This window comes from Theobroma umbraticum, unplaced genomic scaffold (genome assembly GCF_002168275.2).
Source record: "Theobroma umbraticum cultivar Fairchild unplaced genomic scaffold, ASM216827v3 scaffold_12.1, whole genome shotgun sequence".
In the NCBI taxonomy this organism is placed as follows: Eukaryota; Viridiplantae; Streptophyta; class Magnoliopsida; order Malvales; family Malvaceae; genus Theobroma; species Theobroma umbraticum.
Window position 1 is genome coordinate 417,013 of NW_018397269.1, and position 27,522 is coordinate 444,534.

The window sequence follows — 27,522 nt, forward strand, 5'->3', positions numbered from 1 at the left end:
AAAAAAAAAGAGGAACTTGTCGGCTGCCTACTAGCTAGGGCCAATAGTAAGCAACTTGTAATACTCTTTTTCTTTATAAAATTAAGATGATAGATGAAATTTGGAGGGACAAAAACACCACTGAAAAACCTGCAAATTATTCAGTTTAGGGGTGGTCAGGGTCAAGACTGCAAGTACTGTTTGGTCTTTTCAATTAATTTTACTCACTTATTGATCATGTTTAATACATGGATGTGACAATGTAGATTTCTTAGAAACAAATAAAGATATAAAATAAAAACTGAAAAAGCAATTGATGTTGATGGGGAGCCTTCTGTGTGACATGACACCATTAATATGATGATCTGCTCTCTTTAAAGCGTTAAAAAAAAAAAAATTAATGTCCTCCACGGATGGGTAACAAAATAAAATTTTAAGGTCATTTCATTGTTGCCTCTTCAAGTTAGGGGTCTATCCTGTCCTCCATGGATAGGTAGCAACCCTGAAGAAAAAAAAAAAGCATAATTTTAAATAGGTCAATAATCATCAAGTCTTTGGTTTGGGACTTTATTACTTCAATTATAGACTAGTAAATGTCGAAGTGAGTAAAATTGAATTGAATCAATGATTTAATTAAATTAAATATATAATTAAAATTAAATGGATTGAATTAGTTTAATGTTTAGTTGGTTTGTTTTTTGAAAATTTGATTAATTTTTTAAAATTATTTAATTTATTTAATTTTTAATAATAATTAATCGAATCAATCAATTTACTCACCTTTAATAAATACCTTTGATTCAATGTACATTACCCTTTTTTTTAAAAAAAAGAAACTCCATGAATCTTAATTATTCTTCTTATATATAAAAAACATTTGCAAGTTACTCTTATTTATATATATTTATCTAAATCTTTACGTAAAACCACTACATTTTGGCCTCTTGCTTTGTTGTTTTTTCTGTTCAAGTTATACCCTACATATATATCAACTGGAGAGGAGGTTACGTTTATTCCTTGATTTGTATAATGAACCCATTAATATGCATAAATTCGGCTTATGAATGTTTATTTACTAGTATATATTAAAATAATGTTAAAATATTTGATAGTTAGGTGGTTTAATTACTTATAAAAAATATCAAATTTATTATTTCATTTATCACTTATAAGTAATCGGATATTTGAAACAACATAACCTTACTCTCACTGCAATTATGGTGGCAAGACTAGTATGTTGCAATAGTCTTACATATCGTTTTGCAACTGTATCTTCACAATTGTTGTGTGTAATTTTTAATTCATAGCAATGGATTTAGGCATAATTGGACTGTCATATGGACTCTTAGCTCTGAAAAAATATAAGGCATAATTGGGAATACCTCCATTAAAAGATAATGGTAGGGCTGGACTTGAATAGGCATCTTCTTATGGATATATATTTCTATATATTATAAAAAAACTAAAATCAGAAGTAGAAATTTTGGATAATTGGCTCGAAAGAAATTAAATAATTTTGGGCAATGTCTTTGGTCTTACCACCTAAAACAAAGAATTGAGACAGTTGCAAATGCAAAAGCAAAGAGAAAAAGGACAACATAGAATCCCTGTCTCGACGACGGACATATCCAGACACAGCCAATTCCAGCCGTTACACAATTTCAAAAGATCCAGAAAAAGAAGACAAATCCAAAACCACCCAACACAGGATCAAAGCTGGCACACTGATCTCATCTTTACTTTCCACAGTCTTTGCCCTACAAGGACACGTGTCACTCTTTCACCTCATCGGTCACCATCATTTCTATCTCTCCTCCTCTCTCTTTAATCATTCGCTCCACCACACGTGCTCTCCCTCCTTTTACTCGCCGGATTTTCCTCCTTCTAAACCCTAAAATAGTCCCACGGATTTTCTCAGTTTCTCTCTCCCTAGACACTTGAAAGGGCCGGTGGGAGAAATAAAGTTTCAAAGTTTTTTCTACATTTTTGAAACGAAAACAAAAACAAAAAGGAGACCCATCAATATTTCCTTCCTCTTTATATATTTCCGCTGAGAAATTTTTCATATTTTGAAAAATTCCTCACTTTCTCCCTTCCCAAACACTCCACAGAAACCAAAAAAGGAAACAAAGTTTCAATTGTTTTCTACATAGAAACAAAAAGAAAGAAAACCCACCGACATTTTCTTTTTTTTTTTCTTTTTCACTGAAGAAAATGTCCATTTTTTAAAACCCAAAAAATAAAGCTGGTTTTTTTTTGTTTGGTTTTTTATAATGGGAGGGGTGACGTCAACCGTGGCGGCGAAGTTTGCGTTTTTTCCGCCGAATCCACCGTCGTATACTGTGGTGGAGAGTGGAGGGAAGCTGGTGATGAATGGGGTGGTGGCGAGGGAGAACGTTGACGTTTTAAAGGTGGGGACTAAGAGAGGGAATCAGGTGGTGGCGGTGTATATAAAGAACCCAGGAGCTGCGTTGACTGTGCTTTACTCACACGGGAATGCAGCTGATCTGGGGCAAATGTATGATCTTTTCAGTGAACTCAGTTTACATCTCAGAGTTAACTTATTGGGGTAAGTTAAAAAAGCTTTATCTGGGTCTTTGCATTTTATGCCGACTGTTCATACTTTTTGCTTTTTGCAGGTATGATTATTCTGGATATGGACAGTCAACTGGGAAGGTACGGAGCAAACTGATTTTTTTTATATTAATTGGTTGTTGTTGTGGTAGGAAAGAGTGGAGTGAGGGTAGAAATTTTTGAACATTGGATCTTTCATTTGGTAAGATAATAATTGAGGAAGATGAGGAGTGATGAGGCGAGGAGGTTAAGTCTTCTCATTTGATCATCGCTTTGCTTCGTTGTTTACTGATTTTGTAGATGTCATAAAATGGAAATATATGAAGGATTGGGAATTTAAGGCCTTTTTTTTTTTTTAAGGTTTGGGAACTTGAATTTGAAGGGAGGATTTGTAATTTACTTTTAGTATAAATTCCACGGTAAAGCTTATGAAAAAACATGAGTTTTTTCATGATTATAGTAATAATAATATCCATGGGTTTGTTATGTCTCTGTTGAGTAGTGAATTTGAAGTAATCTAAATAGAAAGGTGAATTTTAAGTTCATTTTCTCATATTATCGTATATACATAGGTATCTTAAATCTTTACTTACAAGACAACTTTTTGCTCTAACAAAATTCAAATTCATGATCTCAGACAAAGCATTAATTGCTCTAATTATTCCAACAAAGAACGAGATATTATAGAACGAAATATTTGGCTTCGCTCAGTTCTCCTCTGTGTAAATTAGAGAAGCTTAATACCTTATAATGAAACCTGTAATGACATCTATCTTCCCACAAAATATTTTTATTTATATTCGAAGAATTTTTAGTGGAGAATGTATAGAAATCATTGAGTTATGCTTTTGTAATATCTTTTCTTATTTTCCAATTTCCTGACAGCCAACTGAACAGAACACCTATGCTGACATAGACGCTGTATATAGATGCCTCGGGGAGAAATATGGGGTGAAGGAGGAAGATGTTATTTTATATGGTCAATCAGTTGGGAGTGGACCCACTCTAGATTTGGCAACTCGGTTACCGAAATTGAGGGCTGTGGTTCTTCACAGCCCAATCTTGTCTGGTCTAAGAGTAATGTATCCAGTGAAGCGAACTTACTGGTTTGACATATATAAGGTTCTTTTCAACTTCCAATACACATTTATATTACTTAATGTCCTAACTGCTTACAGTATCTGGTGGTAACTATTCTATCTTAATGATTCTTCCCCTGTTCATGATGCAGAATATTGACAAAATACCGTTTGTCAATTGTCCTGTTCTGGTAATCCATGTAAGTATTTCTTTAATTTGTTTGTAATGATTTACATTTTTTAGTTGTTAGATATTTGTAAAAGTTTGCATGTTATGATATGGCACATAAGAGTGATTAACTGTTGAGATTTGAAGGAAGTGTAAAACAGAGTGCTTGACAGAGCATCGCAACGACAGCAACTGATGCTATAAATTTGCTTTGCATGCATTTCTTTTTTCAAATATCTATACTATTTTTTAAAATCTCTTGGGCTATGCATGTTCGTAGTTCCTATATTTGCTGTATTTGATCATGGGTTGCCATTCTAACAAATGATTGTGTGGGAGCTTATATGCTTTTGTTTTATGTGTTTCCCCTTGTTTATTGTGTAACAAGTATGAGACCTATTATAACTACTGGATTTTATATTAAATAACTTTTGACCATTACCGAAGCTCTACGAATATAATTTTGAAGCCTTAAGGTCAATTCCTCTTTTCTCGAACCATATGGAGACTATAATTAGGGTGTGCTTGGATGGTATGATTGGAAAATCCAACAGATTTTTTAAATGCCTCATTGTCAGATGCAGCATTTGAGAATTCATTGTTTGTATAGTTTGTTTTATAATTTTAGAATTCATCTAAAAAACATATGTAGTTACAATATAAAACACAACAAAGAATTGTCATGTGTGGTGTAAATTTTAGAAATCTGAGATTTTGAAGAAATGATTTGAGGACACGTAGAGAGGTCACGAGAGAAAAATGGAGAGTGGAATAGGTATCTTGAGTTGGAGAGAGAAATAGGAGGTTCTGGTGATCAAGAGGAAGACCAAAGAAAAAGAAACATAAAAATTGTAGAATGATAGGGTGATGTTGAAGTTGCTGGAGATTTAAGAAGATGCTGGTGGTTATGGAAAGTGAGATCTGTGGCCAAAGATGAGTTTCGTTGGCTGGAAGTTTTTACATGAGAGATTTTCTCTCTTTTGGCATTTTTTTTTTGGTTTCACAGGTTTGGTCTCATTTTGAAATCTGAACTCAGTAGATCAGATAAAAAGTGTGTTTTTGGAGCCTCGTGTTACAAATACAGGGCAATTTAGCCAAATTTATGCTCTTGCATTGCGACACATCATATGAAATTTTTATTCTTGAAATATGGCCGAGCTTTGAAGTACTGTATCTAAATTCTAAACACACTGTTGCTGTCTTCGGATGTGAGGTAATTGTGAAGGGAATTTATTTTGAGAAAGGATTTTAAATTGTACAATGTCAGCTTCATCTAAATTGTACCATTTTTAAGGCATTGAAGACAATATCCTAATTTGAGGAAACTCTTAACTCAACCAACAAATAGATAGTTTCCAGTATTGGTGTTGGGGGATTTTAAGTTGCTTTGTTTTTTTTTTTATTTCTAAAATATAGAAATACCTCACCCAAACTTGTTGTTAGCATACATTAACCTTTGGCAGTTTGAAAAATACCTTCCTTAGTTCTTCCTGCTTCCTACTTTTTTCTGATGCTTTGGATAAAACTATCTCGTGGAATTCCTTAAATTACTCTTTTCTGAGGGATCACTAGGACGTAAATGTAAAGTTGACTGTAAGATATCCTCTATTATTAATTTTAACAATTTTGTATGGCCTTAATTCTATTTTTGAAAATCATGGTCTTCGTGTGTGGTGTCAACCCCTTGATAAATTTATATGGTTTGCTATCTGGAATTCTTTGACATGTAGATCCATGTATGGTGTTGGTAAAGAATGTGACCTAAGACAATTTGGCAGATCTTTTGTGTTCTTGTAAATTTGGCAAGATCTTGTTGTCTGTATAAATCAAGAATATGTGTCAAGCCTTCAAATATCTTGTCAATAAGTGACTAGAAACTCTGTAAGGTTAGGATTTTGCTGTTGGTAGATATCTTGTCAATAAGTGACACTGCCTTATTCTTGAAAAGACTTATGTATTTTGATACACATGATATTGACATTTGTAATCTTGGAAGGTATGGTTTATGTTTCCAAAAGTATGCTCATTACGCAAGCATTATTCATCTGTGTTTCTTGTATTGCTTCCAGGGGACTGCTGATGATGTTGTGGATTGGTCTCATGGTAAGCAGCTTTGGGAACTTTGTAAAGAGAAATATGAACCTTTATGGGTTAAAGGAGGGAATCATTGTGACTTGGAGCTATATCCACAATACATCAAGCATCTCAAAAAATTCATTTCAGCGATTGAGAAATCTCATCTTAGAAAAGGATCTGTCCCACTTCGTGATCATCTAGAGAAGCCTCGGAACAGCACAGATTTCAGGGAGACATCCAGACCAAGCACTGATCAGAGAGAAAAGTCAAGGGCTAGTACTGAACAAAGAGAAATGCCAAGGTTAAGCACTGATCATAGAGAAAAGGCTAGAAACAGCACTGATAAGAGAGAAAAATCAAGAAAGAGTGTGGATCGGCCTGAGAAATTCTGTAATGGCTCAGACCAACCTGAGAAAGCAAGGAACAGCATTGACCGGTTAGTTCGAATACATGCAAGCCAGTCCTTTACCTTTCGTTTCCATGTTCTATTGTTTTCTCCGTTAGTTGTGTCCTTATGATGGAATGACCATATACAAAGCTGGCTTTATGACTGTTGGCATTGAATTCTGGTGCAGTTTTGGAGAGATGATGAGATCCGTTGGATTGTGCAATATCGATTGTTTCAGGCCCACGGCAACAGCTGTCTGAATAGGGGAAAAGTCTACTAATTGGGTTTGTATTTTATTTCACTTCATTTAATTTGATTGGTCAATAGGGTCGTAGGGATGATAGGAATAAAAAAGCCAAATGTTTCTTAGTAATGTTTTAGAGTGAAAATAGGAATCAATTTAATGAGGGGAATTGTGTATCTTAATTAGTTGCCCTTTTGAGTTAATAAATCCATCATTTTACTTTCCCATGCTCTTTAACAATTTTGTGTGTTTGTATAGGGAAATTTGCATGTCTGTGTATGCCAGTGCATGCATGAACCTTATTTATGCATGTTTTTTTAATTAATGATTTCATAAAATGAAATGGTTTATTATCAGAGATGTCTACTTTAGAATGACAATGTTGAATTGAACATGCCTGTGATGGATTGGCTGGATTTGTATTTCATTTTCCAAGTGACAAAAATTGTTGAAGTTTTCCCTCCTCTATGTTATTGGTATTTTCAGGCATTTTATAGTGCTATGTTTGGTATTCTCCCCATTTGTTTTAGAAGCAGGCACCGATGGAGCGCATGCATTTAAATTATCTAACATAGCATCAATATTTAAGATTAGCACAGTGTAATGAAGCTTTATGGTCTTTTTTTTTTTATTTTTTTTTCTCTTTAAAGGGCCTTAAGTTGTTGTGATTAGCATTTCATGTTGATGTTTAGACACAGAATAACTTGGATTTTTGTAGCATTCTTGCGAAGTTTATAGATTTCATGTTGATATATGGTAGGGAGGCTGCCTCACATGAGTGTGACTGAGTTCACTTCTAAATTGCAGAGTCGCTCTGCAACTACTAGCTAATAGCTATTAGAGAAATAGATTTGTCCATTGAATCTTATAATCATTGTCTTTAGTTTACTTTCCATTGTGCAGTCAGCATGAGTACTCAAATCTGTGAGCCATCAGAAAACTTCATCCTGATGTTCCATTATGCACATGTTAGGATATGGAATACTATTATGGTAATCTTTTACGTTAAGCTCATAAGCCAGACACTCAATGTGCAAGTTTCTTATGAGGTTGAGGCCTTGTCACAAGTGAATAAGGAGAAAAAGAAAAAGGTTAATGTGTGAAGGGGTAATCATCTTCACAAAACCATAGCCAGATATTTTAACTAAAAAGAGAATTGTTGTTAAAGGCATTTTTTAGCAGAAAATAGTTTACATATTTTGCGTCAAGTCTGCATTCTCCTTCTCTTCAATCTGAAATTTGTTATTTATTCTTATTTTGTGGTTTTGGTTCAGAAAATAGAAATGGAGTTTATTTTTATTGTGCGGGACTTACAGTGTGAGATTTACCAAAGGAGAGGGGAATGCGTCCAAGGAGGAAAGGGAGACAGGACGGAGATATTGAAGAGCAGAAAAGTGTCAGAGAGAAAAGAAAGGAGGGCAAAGGGTAAACTTTTTTTAATGGATAAAATCAAGACAGACATCGTTGAGATCACGCCTCTCCTGGAAAGCAGACATTTGAATCAAGAGAAATTAAGAAGGTTCTACTCATCTATCCTCGGGTTCTTCATCCTCTAAGCTAAAGTCTTCCGCTTCACCTTTGAAACTTTTAGGCTCTTGTTCATCTTCATCGCCAATGCTTAAACTTCTTTTGCTCTTCTAGTCTGCATCCTCGTAGAATACATGGACACCCCATTTCTTCACAACGATATTAGTATATCTAGAGCTGTTATCAAAAACCTCTACCCTGTAGAAATCAAATGATGCCTCCTCATATAGCTTGTCTTCCAAAAACATTTTACTGGCATCAAAAACAATTAACACGAGATCTGGGTGCTGCAAATCTACCGGATCAGAAATCCATGACCACCCAAATTTGAAACTACAAGCATCATCATTGTCTATGCTTTTAAGTTTGCATTTGCCTTTAAAAAAGAGGCACCTGTGGTTTTCATCAGTACAGTGAACCACAATGCATATGGCAAAACACAAGAATCTCCAACGGCACCTATTTGGATGTAGCTTGGCAGTAATAGAAGAATTTGGGCTCTGATGCTCAAACCTTTCGGGTATTTCACTTCCAGGAAAATAACAATGTAGGTTTCCTGATCCACGAGGAAACTCCTTTGCCAATTGCTTTGCCAAGCAGTGAATTCTGAGCAGTTCATGAGCTACAACGTTGTTGATTGCATTATGACTCAGGTTGAAGCAATAATCAAAGTTGAAGCAATCTTTAAAGTTGTTCGGCTGACAGCTCCCGACGAATCTAGTTTGATTGTGATCTGCGAACGATACTTCTTCTGATGATATGCAGCCTGCGGCACACAAATATCTTAGACTCTGTGGAAGCTCTGGCAATGATTTAAGGTATTTGCAATTCCTCACGGTAAGGGCTTGAAGGCTTTTAACGATACTGCTCGGTAGTTTTTGAATCCTTGTGCCGTTCATACTTAATTCCACCAACATTAAGCTCGATAAGTTGCTTGGAACTTCTGGGAATTCGGCGATTGGGCAACCCACGAGAGATAGAGTTCTCAAAGAGCCCAGCTTATAGATATTGCTGGAAACATTTTTAACCTTCGACCAAGACATTTCCAACTCTGTAAGTTGGAGGAGATGCTCAACCGAATCAGGCACTTCTTCTATCCCAGTACGACTTAAATTTAACGAATCTAAATGACACGGGACCTCAGGAAATTTCTTGAGATCACTACACCCTTCGAGATATAGCTCTTTGAGAGATTCCAAATGATTCAGGCACCGAAGTTCAACCGAACTTTTGCACCCATAAAGGTCTAACATTTCAAGGTTTGGGGCTTGTGAGAGATTTGGGATCCTGATCAAATTTTCAGACCTTTCAAGGATAATCACTCTTAAATTCACATGATTCTGTGCAACAAAAATGAAATATAACTAAAATTAGCATATATGAAGTCTCTATTAAGCTTTGGGCTATAATAAAAAAGAAAAACAACATTTGGTTAAATAAATATAATATTAGAGATTAATACCTGGTCTCCATCCCAAAGTTGTTCAATATCGCTCTCAGGTAATATTAATTGAACAAGATTCTCTGGACAAAAATTGATGGCACAGATTTCAACGGGCACATCTCCCAATAAAAATAGCTCAGCTCATCGGATAGTGATCCGAGACCTTCAGGGGGAGGCAGAATCTTTTGCTTTCTAGGATGCCAGGGTTCACTAGAATCATAAAACTTGATAAATTTCAGGTAAGGCATTCCTTCAACAACTGTAGCACGTAACTTTAGCTGAGCAATTTTGGACATGTCTAGGAATATTCCTTCTATTGATTTAGTCCCCTGTAATGAACCACAAATCAGTAAGCATATCTATATATATATAAAAAGTAGAAATTAAGTAGCATGCATCTAAATTTTTATCAACAAAGTACATGAACATGAAAAAAGGTAGAACAAGTACCGAGTTGTTTTTGAGCACTTTGAACACATCTTCAAAAGTCCATAATCGACTACGTTCTTCAGGCCATCTGGATTCTGAACGAACAACATTCCAACCCATTTCTTGTAGCAAATCATGCATCCCAAGGGTGTTGGACCTAGCAACATATAAGAGGCTTCTGTCAATGAGGTTGGTAATTCCACCAAGAGCACCACCACTGTAACAACCGTCTAATATATTTTTTACATTGTCCCTATTATACCCTTTAAAGAAGCATGCAATATCAAGAAATATGCACTTCTCTGTTTCATCTAATCCATCATAACTAATCTTCAAATTTTTTTCATTTTTTGGGTGGGGATGTTGCTTTAATTTCTTCATGTCACTTTCCCAGTATATTCTGCTCTTTCGATAAAATGCTGAACCCAATACTTTGAGAGCTAATGGAATACCTCTGGCATATTGCAATACTCCGTTTGATAGATCCTTGAAATCATCGACTGGATGGTTTTGCTTGAAGCATGCCGAGAGAAAAGCCGAAGAGAGTGATCGTAATTTAATCCCAGAACCTCATATAATGCATCAACACCTCCATTCCTGAGGACTTGTTTATCCCTAGATGTTATAATAATTCTACTTCCTGGACCGAAGTGATGGTGACTAATAGTTAACTGTTCTAGCTGTTCAACCTCATTAACATCATCAAGGACAACAAGAACTCTCTTACGACGGAGTCTATAAATGGTGAATGCGGATCCTCTTCTGGGAGTACTTATATGGAGGTTTTTCTCTTCTAAAATATTGGAAAGAAGTTAATCCCGTAGAGAAGTGATTGCACCAAGTTTGTCTGACTCTTCCCTGACATTTGCCAGGACGTAGTAACTTTCAAACTGGGAAAAGACCTCATCATAAATAGCATGAGCAAGAGTTGTTTTGCCTATACCACCCATCCCCCAAATTCCTATGATACGAATGCTTTCCCTATCACCAACGCATAACAAGGATTTAATTTGCTTCATTTGAGGACCTATTCCAATCAGTCCCTCACAATCACTTGCAGACATGCGATTCAACTTCTTTAGAACATCTTGAGCAATTTCCTCAATGATTGTCAATTCATATGTCGAAAAAAATGTATACCAAAAGCATCAAATAAAGATATAGCTAAAAATAAGAGGAATATAAATCAAGTGAAGCAGGAAGAGTAAGAAGTATAAGGAGTAATCACTCATCTTTTTTGTCATATGAAAGCCGCTTAAGTTACCAGCTTGAGTCAAAGCATGTCTCCACTTCTGGACCTTGTCTATCCTATTCTTTTCATGTTCAGCAAAAGCCTGTTGAAAACTCCCAGTCTGTTTCCGTACGTCTGATGGGTCAACATGGTAGAAGATGGGCACCACGAGCAGTCCCTTTGTTTCCTTGAATTCCATTATCTTGGAGAGTTCTTCCAAGCACCATGATGAAGAAGCATAGTTTTCAGAAAGAACAATCGCTGAAATCGTGGACTCTTGGATTGCTTTCAACAGTGCTGAAGAAATTTCCTCTCCCCTTGGCAATTCTTTGGAGTCAATATAAGTTCCAATTCCTTTCCGTTGCAAAGCTTGATATAGGTAAGCGAGGAAGTTATTGCGAGTGTCCTCGCCTCTGAAACTTAAAAAAACTTGGTGCTTTACTGGGCGAGAGGAAGAAGGAGAGGAAAGGGAAGCCATCAGATAGCAGAAATTCGTTTTCTGCGAATTCGAGTAGAAGCTGGGATTCTTTAATGAAGCTTTTTCTACTGTAAGAATGAATGAAGTATGGCTTCTGCTTCAACTCCGATAGTGTTAACATTTATCTATAATGGGGTAATCGTAACTTCCTTGAAAGTTTAACGAAATGCCTTGCTTATCATTGAGGAGTAGAGCAATTAACAATCACTAGCTGTTACCGTGTCGCACGCGTTATTGTACGAATTTTTTTGAATTTGCTATCGACATAAAAGAAATGAAGCACTTCAAATTTATTTTTAAAATGTTATTTTCTCGTTAAAAAATATTATCTCATTTTTAATTTGGGAAAGAAGTTTTAAAAATATGTTGTGATCTTTGTTCACCAAGTGCTACATGTTTTTCAAAGTCTCTTAAAGGGAAATGATAAAATACCTTTATTTTTTAGTGTTTTTTGAGAAGTAAATATATATAGACCCATCTTGTAATATTTTTTTTTCCAATTCAATTGATATTATTATCTCATTTAGGTGATCAAAAATTTTCATGTAAAATCAATAACAATATTCTATATCCGCGCCATGGGTTTATAAAGTACGTGGATATATTCATATGATTGAATGAATTGATCAACATTGGCCAATTGACACCAAAGAAACAAAAACATCAAGCACTTTAAATTTATATATATATATTTAAATTTTATTTTCTCATAAAAAAGTTTTTAATTATATTCAAATTATTTTTATCAAGATTTCAGATTATTTTGACCAAAGACTTTAAGCTGTACATAACCATGTTGCCGTGTTCAGTTTACAACTGAAAACCCCTAGAAAAATTTATAAAGTTACACAAATATTCCCTTCCCTTCCCTTCCCTTCCCTTCATTCCAACAGGGAAATAGATCATTTTTTGACTTGAACTTAATCGGTCAGATAATATTATTTATTAGTAAGTAATTTAATTTTATCTTTTTTAAAAAATATATATTTAAGAATATAAAATGAGTATTTATTATTTTAATAATAAAATTGGGGTTTAGCTTTAAAAATAGGAGGTCCCATGCATGGACCTAACTGACCTTCAATGCAAGGAGTAAGGGTTCCTTAAGCCTGGTCGTTGTGGAAATTTACTAGAATTGGTGAACGATAAAAGGCAATGGAGTCAAGCTGACAGCCAACACCATTGACCCCTGCCTTGGGACCCAAATCTTCACCTATCACTCCTCTTAATTGATAATTCCGCATGTTACGTAGATAAATAAAAAAAAGTTATAATTATAAAAAATTAACACTAGTATCAATTATTTTTAACTCAATTTTTAATAATAACAAAGAGATCAAATTCATTGAAATTTGGATAAAAAGATTAAGAAACCAAAATTGAGATAGTAGAGGGACGAAATTCACTTTTCAACTTATAACCAACACAAGGCACACGACAATGAAGAATAAAGAAAAAAAAAAGCCAAATGCAAAATAATAACAGTGATATTGGACTTTGTAACTTATAATTTGATTTTTGACTGGCTATTGATAAATATTGGAAACAAAAGAAAAAGATGAGCAAAAGTAGTATTGAAGAATATTGTAGGCGAGGAATGCAACTATTATATCTAAAACTTCAATGGATGGATCGAACTCATTCTTCTTCATTATTATTATTCTTATTATTATTCTTTTTCACTCTTCTGTCAATTATTTTAGCACTTTTTACTGCTTTTGATTGGAAATTCCCTAGTGCTTGGATAATGGGTTAAAGACGTGTTGCTCCTCTTTCTTTGAATGAAAAATCACATTGAAAAAGAATGGTCATGCATGTTGGAAGATTGAATTTGATCATTCCAATAACTCAATTCAATAGTTTTAGTTCTTTTACCTCAATTTTAATATATTTAGTTTTTTTACTTTTAGTAAAAATCAATTTAAAGACAATTTATAACCGTATTAAGATTTTGGTTTCAATTTGGATAGCGTGCCATTTTGATTATGACTTAGTTAAATGACACATATTAATTGAAAACAATCATATTTTATTTTAATTAAATAATAACTATTTTTTTACATTTAAAAAAAATAGATATTTTTTTAAAAGATAATCTTTTTTTACACTGATACGTGTTTTATGGCCAAAAATATTCAAGTCGGCATGTTCGGTCATCACCAAAAACAAAAGTCGTACTATAAATGTTTGACATTGTTATTAATTATTTTTTAATCGATTTTTAATAAAAATATATTGATTAAATTCAATAAAATTAGATAAAAAGATTAAAATAACAAAATTAAGATAATAGAGGGACAAATTCAAATTTCAACTAACAATTAACGCAAGAATATATATGGCAATAAAAAATAAAGAGAAATAAGCCAAATGAAAAACAATAACTGTGACATTGAAATTTGTAACTAATAATTCGATTTTTGTTGACTTGCTATTGCTAAATATTGGAAATAAGAGAAAAAGATGAGCAAAAGTAGTATTGATGAATATTACAGGCGAGTAATGCAACTATCAAACCTTCGATGGATGGATCAGGCTCATTCTTTTTATTATTATTATTATTATTATTATTTCCTTCTTTTTATTTTAGTTTCTTTTTCACATTTTTGTCAACTTTTTTAACACTTTTTTGTGCTTTAGATTGGAAATTTCCTGGTCGTCAAGCTTTCTGCTAGGCTAATGGGTCAAAGACGGTCCTTTCTCATTCAAAGAATATATCCAATAAATCAACTAGAAAAACAGCTCTATTTATCCATATTGCTCTCTCATCTCATGGCTTCCTTTTCCCTCCTTCCACTTACTTGCGGCAACCAAAGAGCCAAGTGGGTTCAAGTTTAAATTGATACTGTGATTGATGTGAGTATGCACATCTATATAATGCAAGAGTGTGACTCTCGGATAAGAAGATAAGATACATGTGTGCATTTGAAAGAGTAAAGTTTAAACTTAAGCATGCATTACATTGATTCACACTGGAAGCACTATATCTACCTATCCTTGTTTATTTGTTGCTAACGTCTATCAAATAGGAAAGTTTTTTGATGTTTATCAAATTATTGTATATGTTAAAAAAAAATTAGAAATTAAGTAGCATGCATGCTTGCATCTAAATTTTTATCAACGAAATACATGAACAAGCAAAAAGGTAGAAGAACCGACTTCATTATTTTTGAGCACATTATGCACATCTTCAGGAGCCCATAGTCGAATGCGTACTTCAGGCCTTATGGATTCTAAACGAACAACATACCTATGCCAGGAGATTTTAGACTGTTTACAAATCAAGCAGTCCCAAGTGGGACGAGTATGCATAAACTCTAGACTTGAGACCAAGCTCACTACTTCATCTTGTTTCACTGATTCAGGAAGAGTGCTACTGATAAGGCCATTCTGTACTTCCAGTAAAGCACTAGAATGAGCCATGGGCCAACCCCAATTCCCCTCTCTTATCAAGACATCAGCAATTTTACCTTTTTTTATAAATGAGGCTTCCGCCATACTTGCTAAGCAAAGGGCCACTAGAATGCCACAAGAAAGTCGTTTCGCCATTCCTTGTAGCATAGCTTGAGCAGAGACCTGGCCGTATATATCCCTCAACTTCAAGATCTTCCTAAAATGCCAGCTACAAATATTTAAAGTTTTGACTTGACAAAAGCTCTTGTTTAAGAAGGTACATACCCAACCAAGCTACACAAACAGAGGCTTTTTAAAAGGATAACTAAATGAAGTTTTAAAAGATTTTTCAATTAAATTATTATTTTATATATCGATAGTAATATTAAAATGTTATTATATATTCATTTATTATTATTTTTATTTATTAATTTCTTTAAATATAACCTAATGAGAGAGGACTAAGGAATCTTGAAACCCAACTTATGGAATTTAAATGGTCATAATCTAATAGCAATTCTTTTAAATTTTTGCATAAGATTCTCAAAGAAACATGAAAATTAGATTTCTTGGTGTTAGTCAGATGGCTTCCCCCCCCTTCCCAATGGCCCAAAACAGATGGCATACCGTATCTTAGGTGTAGAATTATGATCCAAATTCAGAATTATTTTGACCCAAGAGTTTTCAGACCTTTAATGCTTAGCCTTTCTTCTTTGGGAAAACCTTAAGCTTCCTTTTTTATTGGCCCATATTTCCATGATCATCATTTCCCTTTACATCTCAATGCTCCAAAAAATCTCTAAATTACAAAAACACACCCCTTCACTGTCACGGGGCAACCGAAGCAAAAAGAAGCTCAAAACAAAGCAATAGAGTCAGACAAGGTTTAAGAAGGGTTTAAGGCGGCTACTGCTTCCCTTTCTCTGTATTACTTGACTCTGTCTATGAATTTTATTTTTTCTTCGGACGTTATTTTCTCAAACCCATTTTCTCTTTTCTCAAACCCATTTTCTCTTCTCTCAAAATCTGTTCAAAAATCCCACTTCATTTTCAGTTTCACCATTTATTTAATAATTTGATGTCCATCATCGAAACCCCATTAATTTCTTCTAATCTTTTAGACAAATTCGATCATTTTGTTCCTTTTGATAATAGAAATCCCTCAATTCTTTACCAGAACCCTTCAAAGATTTCCATAGTTATGTGGAGAAACATAGCTAAACATGCCATGTCGAGAAGAACCCATAGTTTTCAATGCTTTGCTCGAACTTATAGCTTTCTGGATACTTCTCAGGATTCCATTTTTCATGAGAAATCAAAGTTTTGGGGTTTAAAGTTTGGATCTTGTTGCTCAAACTCAAGGTTTCTTGGTATGGGTGGTAGAAGAATTGGTGAGGTTTTAACTAACTTGGAGTTTATAGGGACGGGAAGTTTTGGGTTTCCGAGGAATGAGATTGGGTGCGGTAGTTTGTGCCCAAGAGGGTATGTGAGTGTGGCAGAGGCAGTTTCATCAACTGATGTTGAAGAGGATGTGCCTGTTGTTGAAGAAATCAAAGAATTGTTGGATGAAATGAAGAAAGAACAGAGGAGAGAGACTGGAAATAGGCGTAGAAGGCGCCAAATAATAGAGAGAGGAATGGGCGAAAGCAAGTATCGGTTGTTGAGAAGAAGGCAAGTGAAGATTGAGACAGAGGCATGGGAACAAGCTGCAAAAGAGTATAGGGAACTTTTGATGGATATGTGTGAGCATAAATTGGCACCCAATTTGCCTTATATCAAGTCTTTGTTTCTTGGTTGGTTTGAGCCTTTGCGTGATGCTATTATTAAGGAGCAAGAGTTGTATAGGTTAGGGAAACTTAGAGCAGGTTATGCCGGTTACTTGGATCAGTTGCCAGCTGATATGACGGCAGTTATCACAATGCATAAGTTGATGGGACTGCTGATGACTGGAGGGGAACATGGTTGTGCTCGAGTTGTACAGGCTGCTTGTCTGATAGGTGATGCCATTGAGCAGGAGGTGAGTGAGATTGAATGCCACTTTTCTCTCTATATATTTTATGATTTTATGCTGTATTTGGTTTTATTTGAGATTTAAATAGTTGGTTGTACAACTAACTATGGAAAACCTACTGTTTAATGTGTGACTGAATTTAGTTGGAAAATGCTTCAAAATATGCTTAGGGGAATGAATTTATGTGTAATAGTTATTTTAGGTTAAAGCTGAGAGATATGGACAATAGAAAGTAAGCACATACAGAAATAGACACAGGAGAGAGAAAATAGAATCCTAAATTTTCTAAATGCATCATGATTTGTTAGAATGACAAAACCTAGAACTAAAAGATTTCTGGCCAGATTGCTTCAATGGTTACTTGATAAAATTTGTCTAAGAAACTTAAATATGGTTGTGTTGCAAGCAATAGATTTTTTAATCTATATTTTTCCAAATTAAAAAAGTGCACTGATATTATGTTTGTTTAAGAAGAAGATATTGAAACCTTTATGTTTTGGCACAGTTTAGGATGTTGGGTTATTTTAAATTTGAAGTCAACACATTGTCTCATCTGATATATGTTGACTATTTATTTTGAAATTTAAAATAACCGAAATTTAAAATAACCGAAGTTATTTGACATATATAAAACCTGGCTAAAACATGGAAGGATATCAAAATGCTCCATTTTCTATCCTTCAAAGACAATAACAACTTTACTTTTAGACGATATCATGATATAAATATCAGGGAAGAAAAGTTATATACTTGCATTGCTCTTTCCAAAACTGGACATTCTGTATTGTTATTTCATATGTGTTGCCTCTGTCAGGGGACTATCAATTCTCGCACCTTTTTTCATATCAGACATGATAACATTTCTTCTCTCCTGTTTCCCTATCTTACTTAAATCCATATTCACGCATCATTTCATGGTTAGTGCAATATTTTTGGGGCTTGGACTCCAACTATCACATTTGTTTTTGGCATTTTTTTCTTTGTCTTGACTTGGGTGACACTTGATGCTGCTTTATTCCTAACCTGCCGCTGTTAATCTAGGGCTGCTTATTCTTTCTTTAAAATTGAGCACTGATTCAAAGGAATTTCTGTCACGGTTAGGTTAGAATACACAAGTTCTTGGAGAAAACAAAGAAAAATAAGGTTGACAAAAAGAACGATGATGAAAGAGATAAGTTTAATGCTGAGATTAAGGAGCAAGAGAAGTTAAGGAAAAAAGTGACCGATTTGATAAAGAAACAAAAGCTACCAGCAGTGAGGCAAATAGTGAAGGGGCAGGATGACACGAAGCCCTGGGGCCAGGATGCTAAGGCTAAGGTTAATCTAATTTCCTGTAATCTCTAATAAAGCCTCACTTGTTCATTAATCATGCATTTCTTAAAATTCTGACCTATGCTCTATTTTTCCCAGGTTGGAAGCCATCTTATTGAGTTATTAATGCAAACTGCTTATATACAGCCTCCAGCTGATCAGTTAGCTGATTGTCCCCCTGATGTTCGGCCTGCATTTGTGCATTCTTTAAGAACTGTAGTAAAAGAAAACAAGTGAGGAATGGTTTCTTGTCTTTTGATAGGCTAATACTGTCTCTCAGTGATAACATCAGATAATATAGTCATTTTTTTTTTTGGCCAGAGGTATAGTCACTTCAAATTGCTGTTTTTGGGCATTTCTTTCTGCAGGAAAACTGGCAGAAGGTATGGCGTTATTGAATGTGATCCGCTAGTTCGCAAAGGCCTTGAGAGAACTGTAAGTAAATGGGTTATGGTCCTTTTTTGGACGATATTTTACATTTTATTATTCTTTTGTTATTTAAATCGTATGATTGAAGTCAGTGGATCTATGTAAGTTTCCAAAGAGGATGACTTGTAAACTAGCATCTAGAATATAAGATTTAATGACATTTAATAATTTCCCACCTTTCTTTCTCCTTTTATTGTTGTGTGTTGTGGGGCGAGGATAGGTGCTACCTCAATGTGCTAGTTGCAGATATTCGTTTTTTCAAATCTCTCAGAGAAGGAAACATATATTTGTTCTTTGATTCTTTCTTTGCACAGGCAAGGCACATGGTGATTCCTTATATGCCAATGTTGGTGCCCCCGGTCAAGTGGACAGGGTATGTTATTTTCAGTTTCATGTCAAGATTATAGTTTGCTTTTCCCTTGGCTTAAGGTTTGGATAATTTGCATTGAAACTAGTCTTCAAGTTCCAAAAAGATACAGAATTTCTTCATTTAGATGGCTTTGATGCATAACGTTACTTAAGTTTTTTGCCATGTAGAGCCTTATTACTTTAATCAATGCCTTAGTGATTTTGCAATTGGAACTGGAGTAAGTATTCATAGTTGAGGTATTTAATGAGAGGCCAAATTAAGATTGGATGCTGCCTGTTCAAGACCAGCAGTAACCACTGACCAGGATTACAGGCTTAGAATGCTGGGCTAGGAGGACCAGGGTGGGCAGTTCCTGTAAATGGGAGGGTATAGATTGTCTGTTTCATTTTTTTTCCTGTAGAAACGTTGGAGGCATTTTAGGCAAGTTGGACTATAAATCCACTGTATTCTAGATAAAGTAAAATGTATGAAGGATATGTTTGGAACAATTTGAAAGGATGAAGTCAACAACTTTTGAAGACAGATTGCGATTCCATGACATGCTTACTAGATAAAGACTGGGCTTAAGTATAGCATTTTGAAAACTTGGTATTTCTTATCAATCAGCTTGCAAATTTATATTTTTGCTGGTAAGATGGTTTGTATTCTACATACCATGTGGGTAAATGCTATCTTTTTGTCCTTTTCAGCTATGACAGAGGAGCATACCTGTTCTTACCTTCCTACATTATGCGCACACATGGAGTTAAACAGCAACGTGAAGCTGTCAAGAGGACCTCTAGGAAGCAGTTAGAACCGGTCTTTGAGGTTGAAAATTTCTTTAATTGTTAATTTTATTTTTAACTTTTCCAACTTTATACTGTTTATTCTGAACCCCAATGGTATTCAGACATGGAAAAGTCTGTACCTGACTACTGGCTCTATCAGTGGCACTTGTAAATTTAGATTTCATTTGATTAGCTTGTGTTTGGCGAGGAATATGATGATTTGTATAAATAACCTGCTAGGCTCTGGATACACTTGGATGTACCAAATGGAGGGTAAATAAGCGGGTTCTTAATGTTGTAGATAGAATATGGACTAGTGGAGGCCATCTTGCAGACCTGGTGGACCGTAAGGACGTGAGTTACTAAATCTCTTTGCCCTTTTCCTGAGCAACTGTATCCCTTTTTTCTATTTTTTTTCTTTTTTTTTCTTTTTTTTTTGGACCTTTTTTCAAAACAAGGCACTTTTTGGCTACTTGTTGTTCTGTATATTTTATGGTTTTTAAGGAAGATGTAAAATTCAGCTTGGTTCTATTTCCGTTAATTTTGATTCCCTGACAACAAGCAGAAATAGTAATCTTCAAATCTTGCAGGTTCCCTTACCAGAGAAGCCGGATAGTGAGGATGAAGCACTGCTGAGGAAATGGAAGTGGAAAGTCAGATCTGTAAAAAAGGAAAATAGAGAGAGGCATTCACTACGCTGTGACGTAGAGCTTAAACTTGCTGTAAGATCTGTTTACCTTCATAAAATGCTAGTATATTTGTATTTTTGGAAACCAGACTTATCCCAACTCTTTAAAACTGGGAGCACCAGTATTTTTAGAAACCAAACTTATCCCAACTCTTTAAAACTGGGAGCAGGTAGCTCGGAAAATTAAAGATGAAGAAGGTTTTTATTACCCTCATAATCTTGATTTTCGAGGGCGTGCATATCCTATGCACCCGTATTTGAATCATCTTGGTTCAGATCTTTGTCGGGGTATTTTGGAGTTTGCAGAGGGTCGCCCTCTTGGAAAATCAGGCTTACGCTGGCTGAAAATACATCTCGCAAATCTGTATGCTGGTGGGGTGGACAAATTGTCTCATGAGGGTCGATTGGCTTTCACTGAGAATCATCTGGATGATATATTTGACTCTGCAGACAGACCACTTGAAGGAAAGCGCTGGTGGTTAAAAGCAGAAGATCCTTTTCAGTGCTTAGCTGTGTGCATTAATCTCACTGAAGCTTTGAGAACCTCCTCTCCTGAGACATTTGTTTCACATACACCTGTGCATCAGGTACCTTTTTTTGTTGCCCCAAGATGCTGCTCCTATATTTTGTATGCACGATTATTAGCCAATGATCTTTTATTAGGATCACAATTGATGAATTTTGAATAGCTCATCCGTAGGGTTGTTAGAATCTAATATATATGTGTGTTGTGTGTGTGTGTATGCAGACACGCACTCAAGAAAAAACAGAAAAGAAACAGAACATGTATTGAGCTACATGATGGAATATCAAACAGTTTAATTTATGTCTATAAATGCGTCTTTATTGTCATTATTTTGCAGGTTTCCTATATCTAAATTACATGGATTTTTTTCTACTGGGCTATTTAGTGATTAGCTAATATGTTCATGATTTATATCATTCAAACAAATACATACTTAGAGTTAGGAATATTATCAACTTTCAAAAAAAAAAAAGAATTAGGAATATTATCAGTTTGAATTTTATCCTGTGGAATGTGTTCTACCTTCTTTCTTGTATATAGTGACAATTCTTGTTTCCTCACATCTTTAAGCATCTGCTGGCTCTTTCAGCCTGTAAACTGATTACCTGCCTCTCTTTTCTCTTGCCTCCTCTAGGATGGTTCCTGCAATGGTTTACAACACTATGCTGCACTTGGAAGAGACAAGGTATCCTTTTTGTCAATCAGAAATTATGATTGAAAGTGTTATACCTTTTTGCTTCTGCTTATAATTTAAACTTCCAGTTGGGAGCAGCTTCAGTCAATCTGGTTGTAGGTGAGAAACCAGCAGACGTTTACTCAGGAATAGCTGCTAGGTAAGCCATTTTTCTGTAGGTTCAAATGAAACCTACTAATAATTGGTCCTGATCCTCTGATTTGAGATAGCCATTTCTGAGTGAGCTTTTGAATTAATTCTCTTCTTTACTGCACTTTTCCTCCCTCCCCTCTAAGAAATGAAAGAAAAAACTAGAGTTGTCCAGCAGTGTCCTTTTGAAGAAAATTAATTGAAGTGATAGTTCTTATCCAGCTTTTGTTGATGATTTTGACGAGGGAAATAACACAGTTGACATTTAACTGACTAATAACTGGAATGTAGAACTCTCTTGTTAGATTTCAGTTTGTACAATACAAGAACAGTAACTTTATTCTGTTTTGTGAACTTAAAAGATTCTGGAACTCGCTGCATGTTTAGCATTTAAGATGAAGAATTCACACCAAAAATGTTCTGCTAATCCTGAATGCACCGATGCACATGTACAGATGCATTTATTTGCCGGATGATTATGCTATACTCTCCATTAATCAAGGGCAGATAACTCATTATTATATTTACATATATATTCTTTGGGAAGCATGGGGAAGGGTGTTTCCCTTTGTTTGCAAATTATTTGAAAGTGGAAACAGAACATAACTAAGCACTTGCTTTTATTGAAAGCTAAAACGCCAATTATATGTTGTGAGTTAAGTATAACCAATCAGCCTCATTCCATTCAAAGTAAAGGGATACTTAAAGTCTTGGGTTTAAGTTGAGAAGCATAGGATTGCAGGGTTTTATGGGAGAGGCCTCTTCTGTTGTGTTGGCCGACTAGTCGGATAAGGAAGAAAAGGTCATAAACTCTGCTTTACCACATTCTATATGCTATCTTTATGCGTATTCTCTGTTTAGTATAATACATTTGGACGATCATAGCAAGCAGGGATCCTAGTTTATTGGTTATGCAATCCTTGAAAACCTAAGGAGCAGTTCAAATTGCAAAGGTTAATACTTTATTGTCACTGTCTGGTAAATAATTATAGCATTCACATGTATTATATCCTATATAATGAAAGATTTCTATTTTACGGTTTACATATATTTCTGACCACAAAATACTTTTCAAGTCAGTTTAATATAACAATACAAATAACAAAAGAACTTATGTTCTGAATGTAGAGTACTTGATATCATCCGGAGGGATGCACAGAAAGATCCTGCAGTTTTTCCAGATGCATTGCATGCAAAAGTATTAGTTAACCAGGTATTCCATGGCCTTCCGTATATGATATTGACAAAATTATTAGACTAGTTAAGAGTCTACCAAAAACCATATGCTATTATTGTTTTGTTCTTGTCCATTGTAATCATTCATGTTGCAAGTATGGCATTGGCAACTTGCTGAGTGTATATCCATCTTGACTGGAAGCTATGCGCTATTTAGTATATGTAGTAGTTAATTCTGATGGCTGGAGTTATTGTCAAGGTGGATAGGAAACTGGTGAAGCAGACAGTGATGACCTCAGTCTATGGAGTAACTTACATTGGTGCACGAGATCAAATCAAGAGGAGGTTGAAGGAACGTGGTGTACTTACAGATGACAAAGAGATCTTTGGTGCTTCTTGTTATGCTGCTAAGGTAACGAATACTGGAACTTCCACTACTTTAGCTTCAACTAGTTTCACCAAGTATGGGCCTGCTTTATGAAATTGCACTCTCACCTGTGCTGTCAATTTAATGATAAACTTTAATTTATTTGTGGGGTAGACAACCTTAACTGCCTTAGGAGAGATGTTTCAAGCTGCACGTGCTATCATGAATTGGCTTGGTGAATGTGCAAAGGTGTCTCCCACTCTATCACTTTCTCTCTGCCCAGTTTTTCTTCGTGTTCCTATTTTCTATATATTTAAATTTATTGGATGGTTTTTAGCTTGAACTGTTGAACATGAACAGATTATTGCATCTGAAAATCAGCCAGTGAGGTGGACAACTCCACTTGGACTTCCTGTTGTACAACCATACCGGGTATTAGGAAGGCATCTTGTGAGTATTAGAATGTTTGTGGAAACTTAGAATCTGCTAATATCTGTACTATCAAAAAAGAAATGAATCTGCTAATATCTTTATTAAATTTAAAAAAACTAAAGCTATTTCGAGTCATTTAACTTCTTCCTGTTAAATTGGCAGATAAAAACTTCTCTTCAGGTTTTAACACTGCAACGTGAAACCGAAAAGGTACATTAACCTATCTCGGTTTTCTGGTTTATACTTCTGTATATGTTAGATATTGCTTATTGAATTCTGCATGCCCTGGCTTTGGTAAATCACTGAACACAGCATGTCAAACCAAGATTCTAAGACAATGTGCTCTTGTGACTGAAAATCTGAGAATTGCAGGATTTTTAGTGCAAAAAATAGCACAAGTTACACAATTAGGTCAGATATTGCTCAGAGCTTTTTCACTGGTTTTTCGATCATATATGAACCAGTGTTTTCTGTTGCTATGGGCTAACCATTTGATTATATCAATTTTTCATAATAGTGCCAAAAGAGAAGTAGGAAAAAGGAAGAGGTGGATGGTGTGTTTCGGTATTGATGAGGGGTTTGGCAGGATAAAGATTAACAAGATGCAAAAATTCTTTTTTTTCCTTAATTTATGTTTAATAGGTCAATTATTATGAGACTGATTATAAAAGAGGGACAGGCACAATGAGCTTACGGCTTATCCAACCATGTTCCTGTAAGAATAGGTTATTTAGGTTTGTTATATTTTATAGACATGACCTTATAACTCTGTAACTTTTAGCATAAGGTAGGAGTCTAGAATTTAACTTGCACACCAACTAGTTGAAGACTTTTAGAATTGCATTATATGAATTCCTCTGATGTAAAAAACTCATAAACAATAAAGTTATCATGTTTACTAATATATATATATATATATATATATACACATATATATAGTAGAATATACAGTTAGATGCCCAACATCAAAACTGACTGGCCATGACAATCACTCTGTCAATCTTCAGCTGTTTTGAATTCCATATGATGTTTGTTCACTGCCCACCTTAGCTTCATTCTAATTCTTTTGATACGCATGTACATGCACTTCATTTTATTGGGGAATGCTAAGCTGTGATAGACTTTGTGATGAAGTATGCCTGGAGGCTGGACCTTTTATTGACATGGGTTATACTTGCCCATGCCAAATCTTAAACCTGATGATTTATTTCCTGCTTTAGGTTATGGTCAAGCGACAGAGGACAGCTTTCCCGCCAAATTTTGTTCACTCTCTGGATGGGTCTCATATGATGATGACTGCAGTTGCCTGTAAAAAGGCAGGCTTAACCTTTGCAGGTATTGTAGTTGATTTCATTGTATTTTGATACCTCATTCTTATGGTCAACTTCAAATTACTATACTGATGTGTGCTTACAGGAGTTCATGATTCATATTGGACGCATGCAAGTGATGTGGATAAAATGAACAGGATACTAAGAGAAAAATTTGTTAAACTGTATGAAATACCAATACTGGAGAATGTAAGTGTCCTTGCTTTTTGAGATCCTGTTTTTTCAAGCGTGCCTGGTAATTTGGCTAAACTTTGTTCAATGCATGTTTTATGTATCTAAATTTCTCCCTTAATTAGGATTTTTTTCATTTCAGAAGGAGGAAATATTTATTATAAAAATGAGTGAAATTGTGATGAGACTTTTAAAGATTATCCTCGGACTGTGAACTTTAAACTTTATCTTGAGGATAACATGAACCATTTACTAGTCTTCATGTTTTGGAAAGGAAAAAAATGTGGTGGTGGTGGTGATAGGGGTGGAGATTGAGTAAATTATATTTAAAAATTTTCAATTTTCTTTTACGTTGTGGCCTAGAATTGATATAAACTATATTCCTGCAAAAAAATAGTGTTTGTTTTCTGTCATTTCATAATTATCTTTTTTGTGTTTTTACCTTTGCAGTTGTTGGAAAGCTTTCAGCAGTCTTTCCCTACATTGTGTTTTCCTCCCTTACCTGAACGGGGAGATTTTGATCTAAGAGATGTGTTAGAGTCACCTTATTTCTTCAACTGATTTGATGTCTTGGGCTTCTCTTCATCTGAGCTTAGAGCAAAGCTAATGCTGCTTTGGATGTCATTGTGCTGCCTCTGGTCGTTCTCTCAACTTTTGAATTTGCAAAAGATGAAGAGCAAAACTAATGCTTCTTTGGATGTCGTTGTGCGACCTCTGGTCATTCTCTCAGCTTCTGAATGTGCAACCGGCAAAAGAACTGATTCCTATCAGAAAAAAAAAATCCCGACAGGGAGTTTTTTTTCTTTTTATAATTGAGGGAAAGGAGATTTAAATTTTATTCTTTAGGCAAGGAGATCATGCACTAACCAATGAGTCAAATGCTCGGGTGTTCTCAATAGGGAGTTGGTGTTGTTCACTTTGTATATATTGTGAAAGATGTTCATGGCATGGAGAGCATTGGCTACACTTGTACAGTTGACATGTAAATTGGTGCTGGTAGAACCTTCTTTTATACGGAGTTAATGTGCCAGCCTAGAAGTCTAGAATCTTTAGATAAAATGTTGAGGAGTCAAAATTCTGCAATGCTTATTGCATTGCAGCTGACTAATGATTCATTTATATCTCAAGTGATAAAGTTACATGATGGATTGGGACGGATTCTTGGTTGTCTTGGAATAGTTACTGAAAACGAGAGGTTCTATTGTAGGCTGCTAATCTTGAGTGTTGCTGCAGCAAACCTTTCTTACACCTGAACTGGATCTGATTATATATATTCTTTTCTGATCAGTGTAAAGAATGAGCAGTAAATTTATTCTTGTTTATAGAATAGTACACCTTACAAATCATTAATTAGTTTGGAAATCATTTTACATTTTTCAATCCCAAAGTCTGGATTCTGGAAATGGTGAAACTTTTTTCTGTTCCTCTGCTGAATTTAATTTGTTTCAACTTCACCTTTCTGCTTTCCTCAATTTCCTCTTGAAATATAGATGAAATTTTTAGGATAAGTTTTACATATACTTCTTGTAGTATAATCATTTTTTGTCATATAAAATTTTATATTTTATTTTTGTTTTCATAGGACCGACAAGGTTAAATATTCAGTTTAACTTTCTGTAAAAAGATAACAAAATCTTTTATCTCTTTATTTGTCTGGATTTGTTGTATTTTCAATTGTTTTTTTTTTCTCTGTATAAGTACCTTGTTCACTTTCTTAATGGATAGGTGCTAAGTTTTGGATTCAGCTATGTTTCCTTTCTTGATTTTAATGAAGGATGTCTCATTTTCTTTGTGTAAGAAGAATGAAACAAATAAATAAATATGAGCTAAGTGAGAACTCCTGCACCAAGCCAGCCTATTGTGTAGACAAGGCTGGTTATTTGAAACTCCTCCAAGCATTGGATCCCTGATAACTAAGGCAAGGGGCGGTTTTCTTTTCATTTCTTTTTTTTTTTTTTTTTTTTCTGAAAAGCTTTCATATGATTTCATTCCCCTTTTCGAAGAATAGAACGTGACACAAAATAGGGATTAAAAATATTAGTTAGTATCTCCGTTTGCTACCTAAAAAAAGACAATCCCTATGCTATATAATTTCAAAAGGGGACGTCA

The 27,522-nt window shown here is 34.8% G+C and overlaps 4 protein-coding genes across 5 annotated transcripts in view; 3 read left to right on the top strand and 1 right to left on the bottom strand.

The window, feature by feature from the left end:
* LOC110426007 (GDSL esterase/lipase 7-like) overlaps nt 1-254 on the top strand; it is a 1,808-nt gene extending 1,554 nt beyond the window's left edge. The window contains exon 4 of the mRNA XM_021441093.1: nt 246-254. Coding sequence (XP_021296768.1) covers nt 246-254 — 9 coding nt within the window. The remainder of the gene's footprint in view (nt 1-245) is intronic.
* A 1,505-nt stretch (nt 255-1,759) lies between these two features.
* On the top strand, nt 1,760-8,177 carry LOC110425655 (alpha/beta-Hydrolases superfamily protein). Of its 2 annotated transcripts, none has more exons than XM_021440584.2 (7): nt 1,760-2,548; nt 2,619-2,655; nt 3,439-3,675; nt 3,785-3,832; nt 5,871-6,313; nt 6,453-6,549; nt 7,826-8,177. In XM_021440584.2, exons 1-6 carry the CDS (start codon nt 2,253-2,255, stop codon nt 6,523-6,525), a joined length of 1,134 nt encoding a protein of 377 aa, XP_021296259.1. In that variant the 5' UTR covers nt 1,760-2,252; the 3' UTR covers nt 6,526-6,549; nt 7,826-8,177. The 2 variants fall into 2 exon arrangements, with proteins under 2 accessions (XP_021296259.1, XP_021296258.1); XM_021440583.2 differs by having other exon boundaries at nt 1,761-2,548; nt 7,784-8,177.
* Nucleotides 8,036-11,716, bottom strand: LOC110425656 (disease resistance-like protein DSC1). The gene is given in 6 exon segments (XM_089785214.1): nt 8,036-9,376; nt 9,499-9,575; nt 9,578-9,809; nt 9,931-10,430; nt 10,433-11,028; nt 11,128-11,716. Coding segments are annotated over 6 exon segments (3,237 nt in total). The 5' UTR covers nt 11,619-11,716.
* Nucleotides 11,717-15,805: 4,089 nt separating this feature from the next.
* Nucleotides 15,806-26,742, top strand: LOC110425664 (DNA-directed RNA polymerase 2, chloroplastic/mitochondrial-like). Its single transcript, XM_021440601.2, has 19 exons — nt 15,806-17,028; nt 18,124-18,339; nt 18,433-18,566; nt 18,702-18,768; nt 19,077-19,135; nt 19,822-19,939; nt 20,140-20,253; nt 20,490-20,621; nt 20,758-21,174; nt 21,748-21,798; nt 21,876-21,946; nt 23,065-23,149; nt 23,372-23,524; nt 23,654-23,728; nt 23,840-23,929; nt 24,074-24,121; nt 25,132-25,246; nt 25,328-25,431; nt 25,864-26,742. Exons 1-19 carry the CDS (start codon nt 16,090-16,092, stop codon nt 25,972-25,974), a joined length of 3,099 nt encoding a protein of 1,032 aa, XP_021296276.1. The 5' UTR covers nt 15,806-16,089; the 3' UTR covers nt 25,975-26,742.
* Nucleotides 26,743-27,522: the final 780 nt, after the last annotated feature.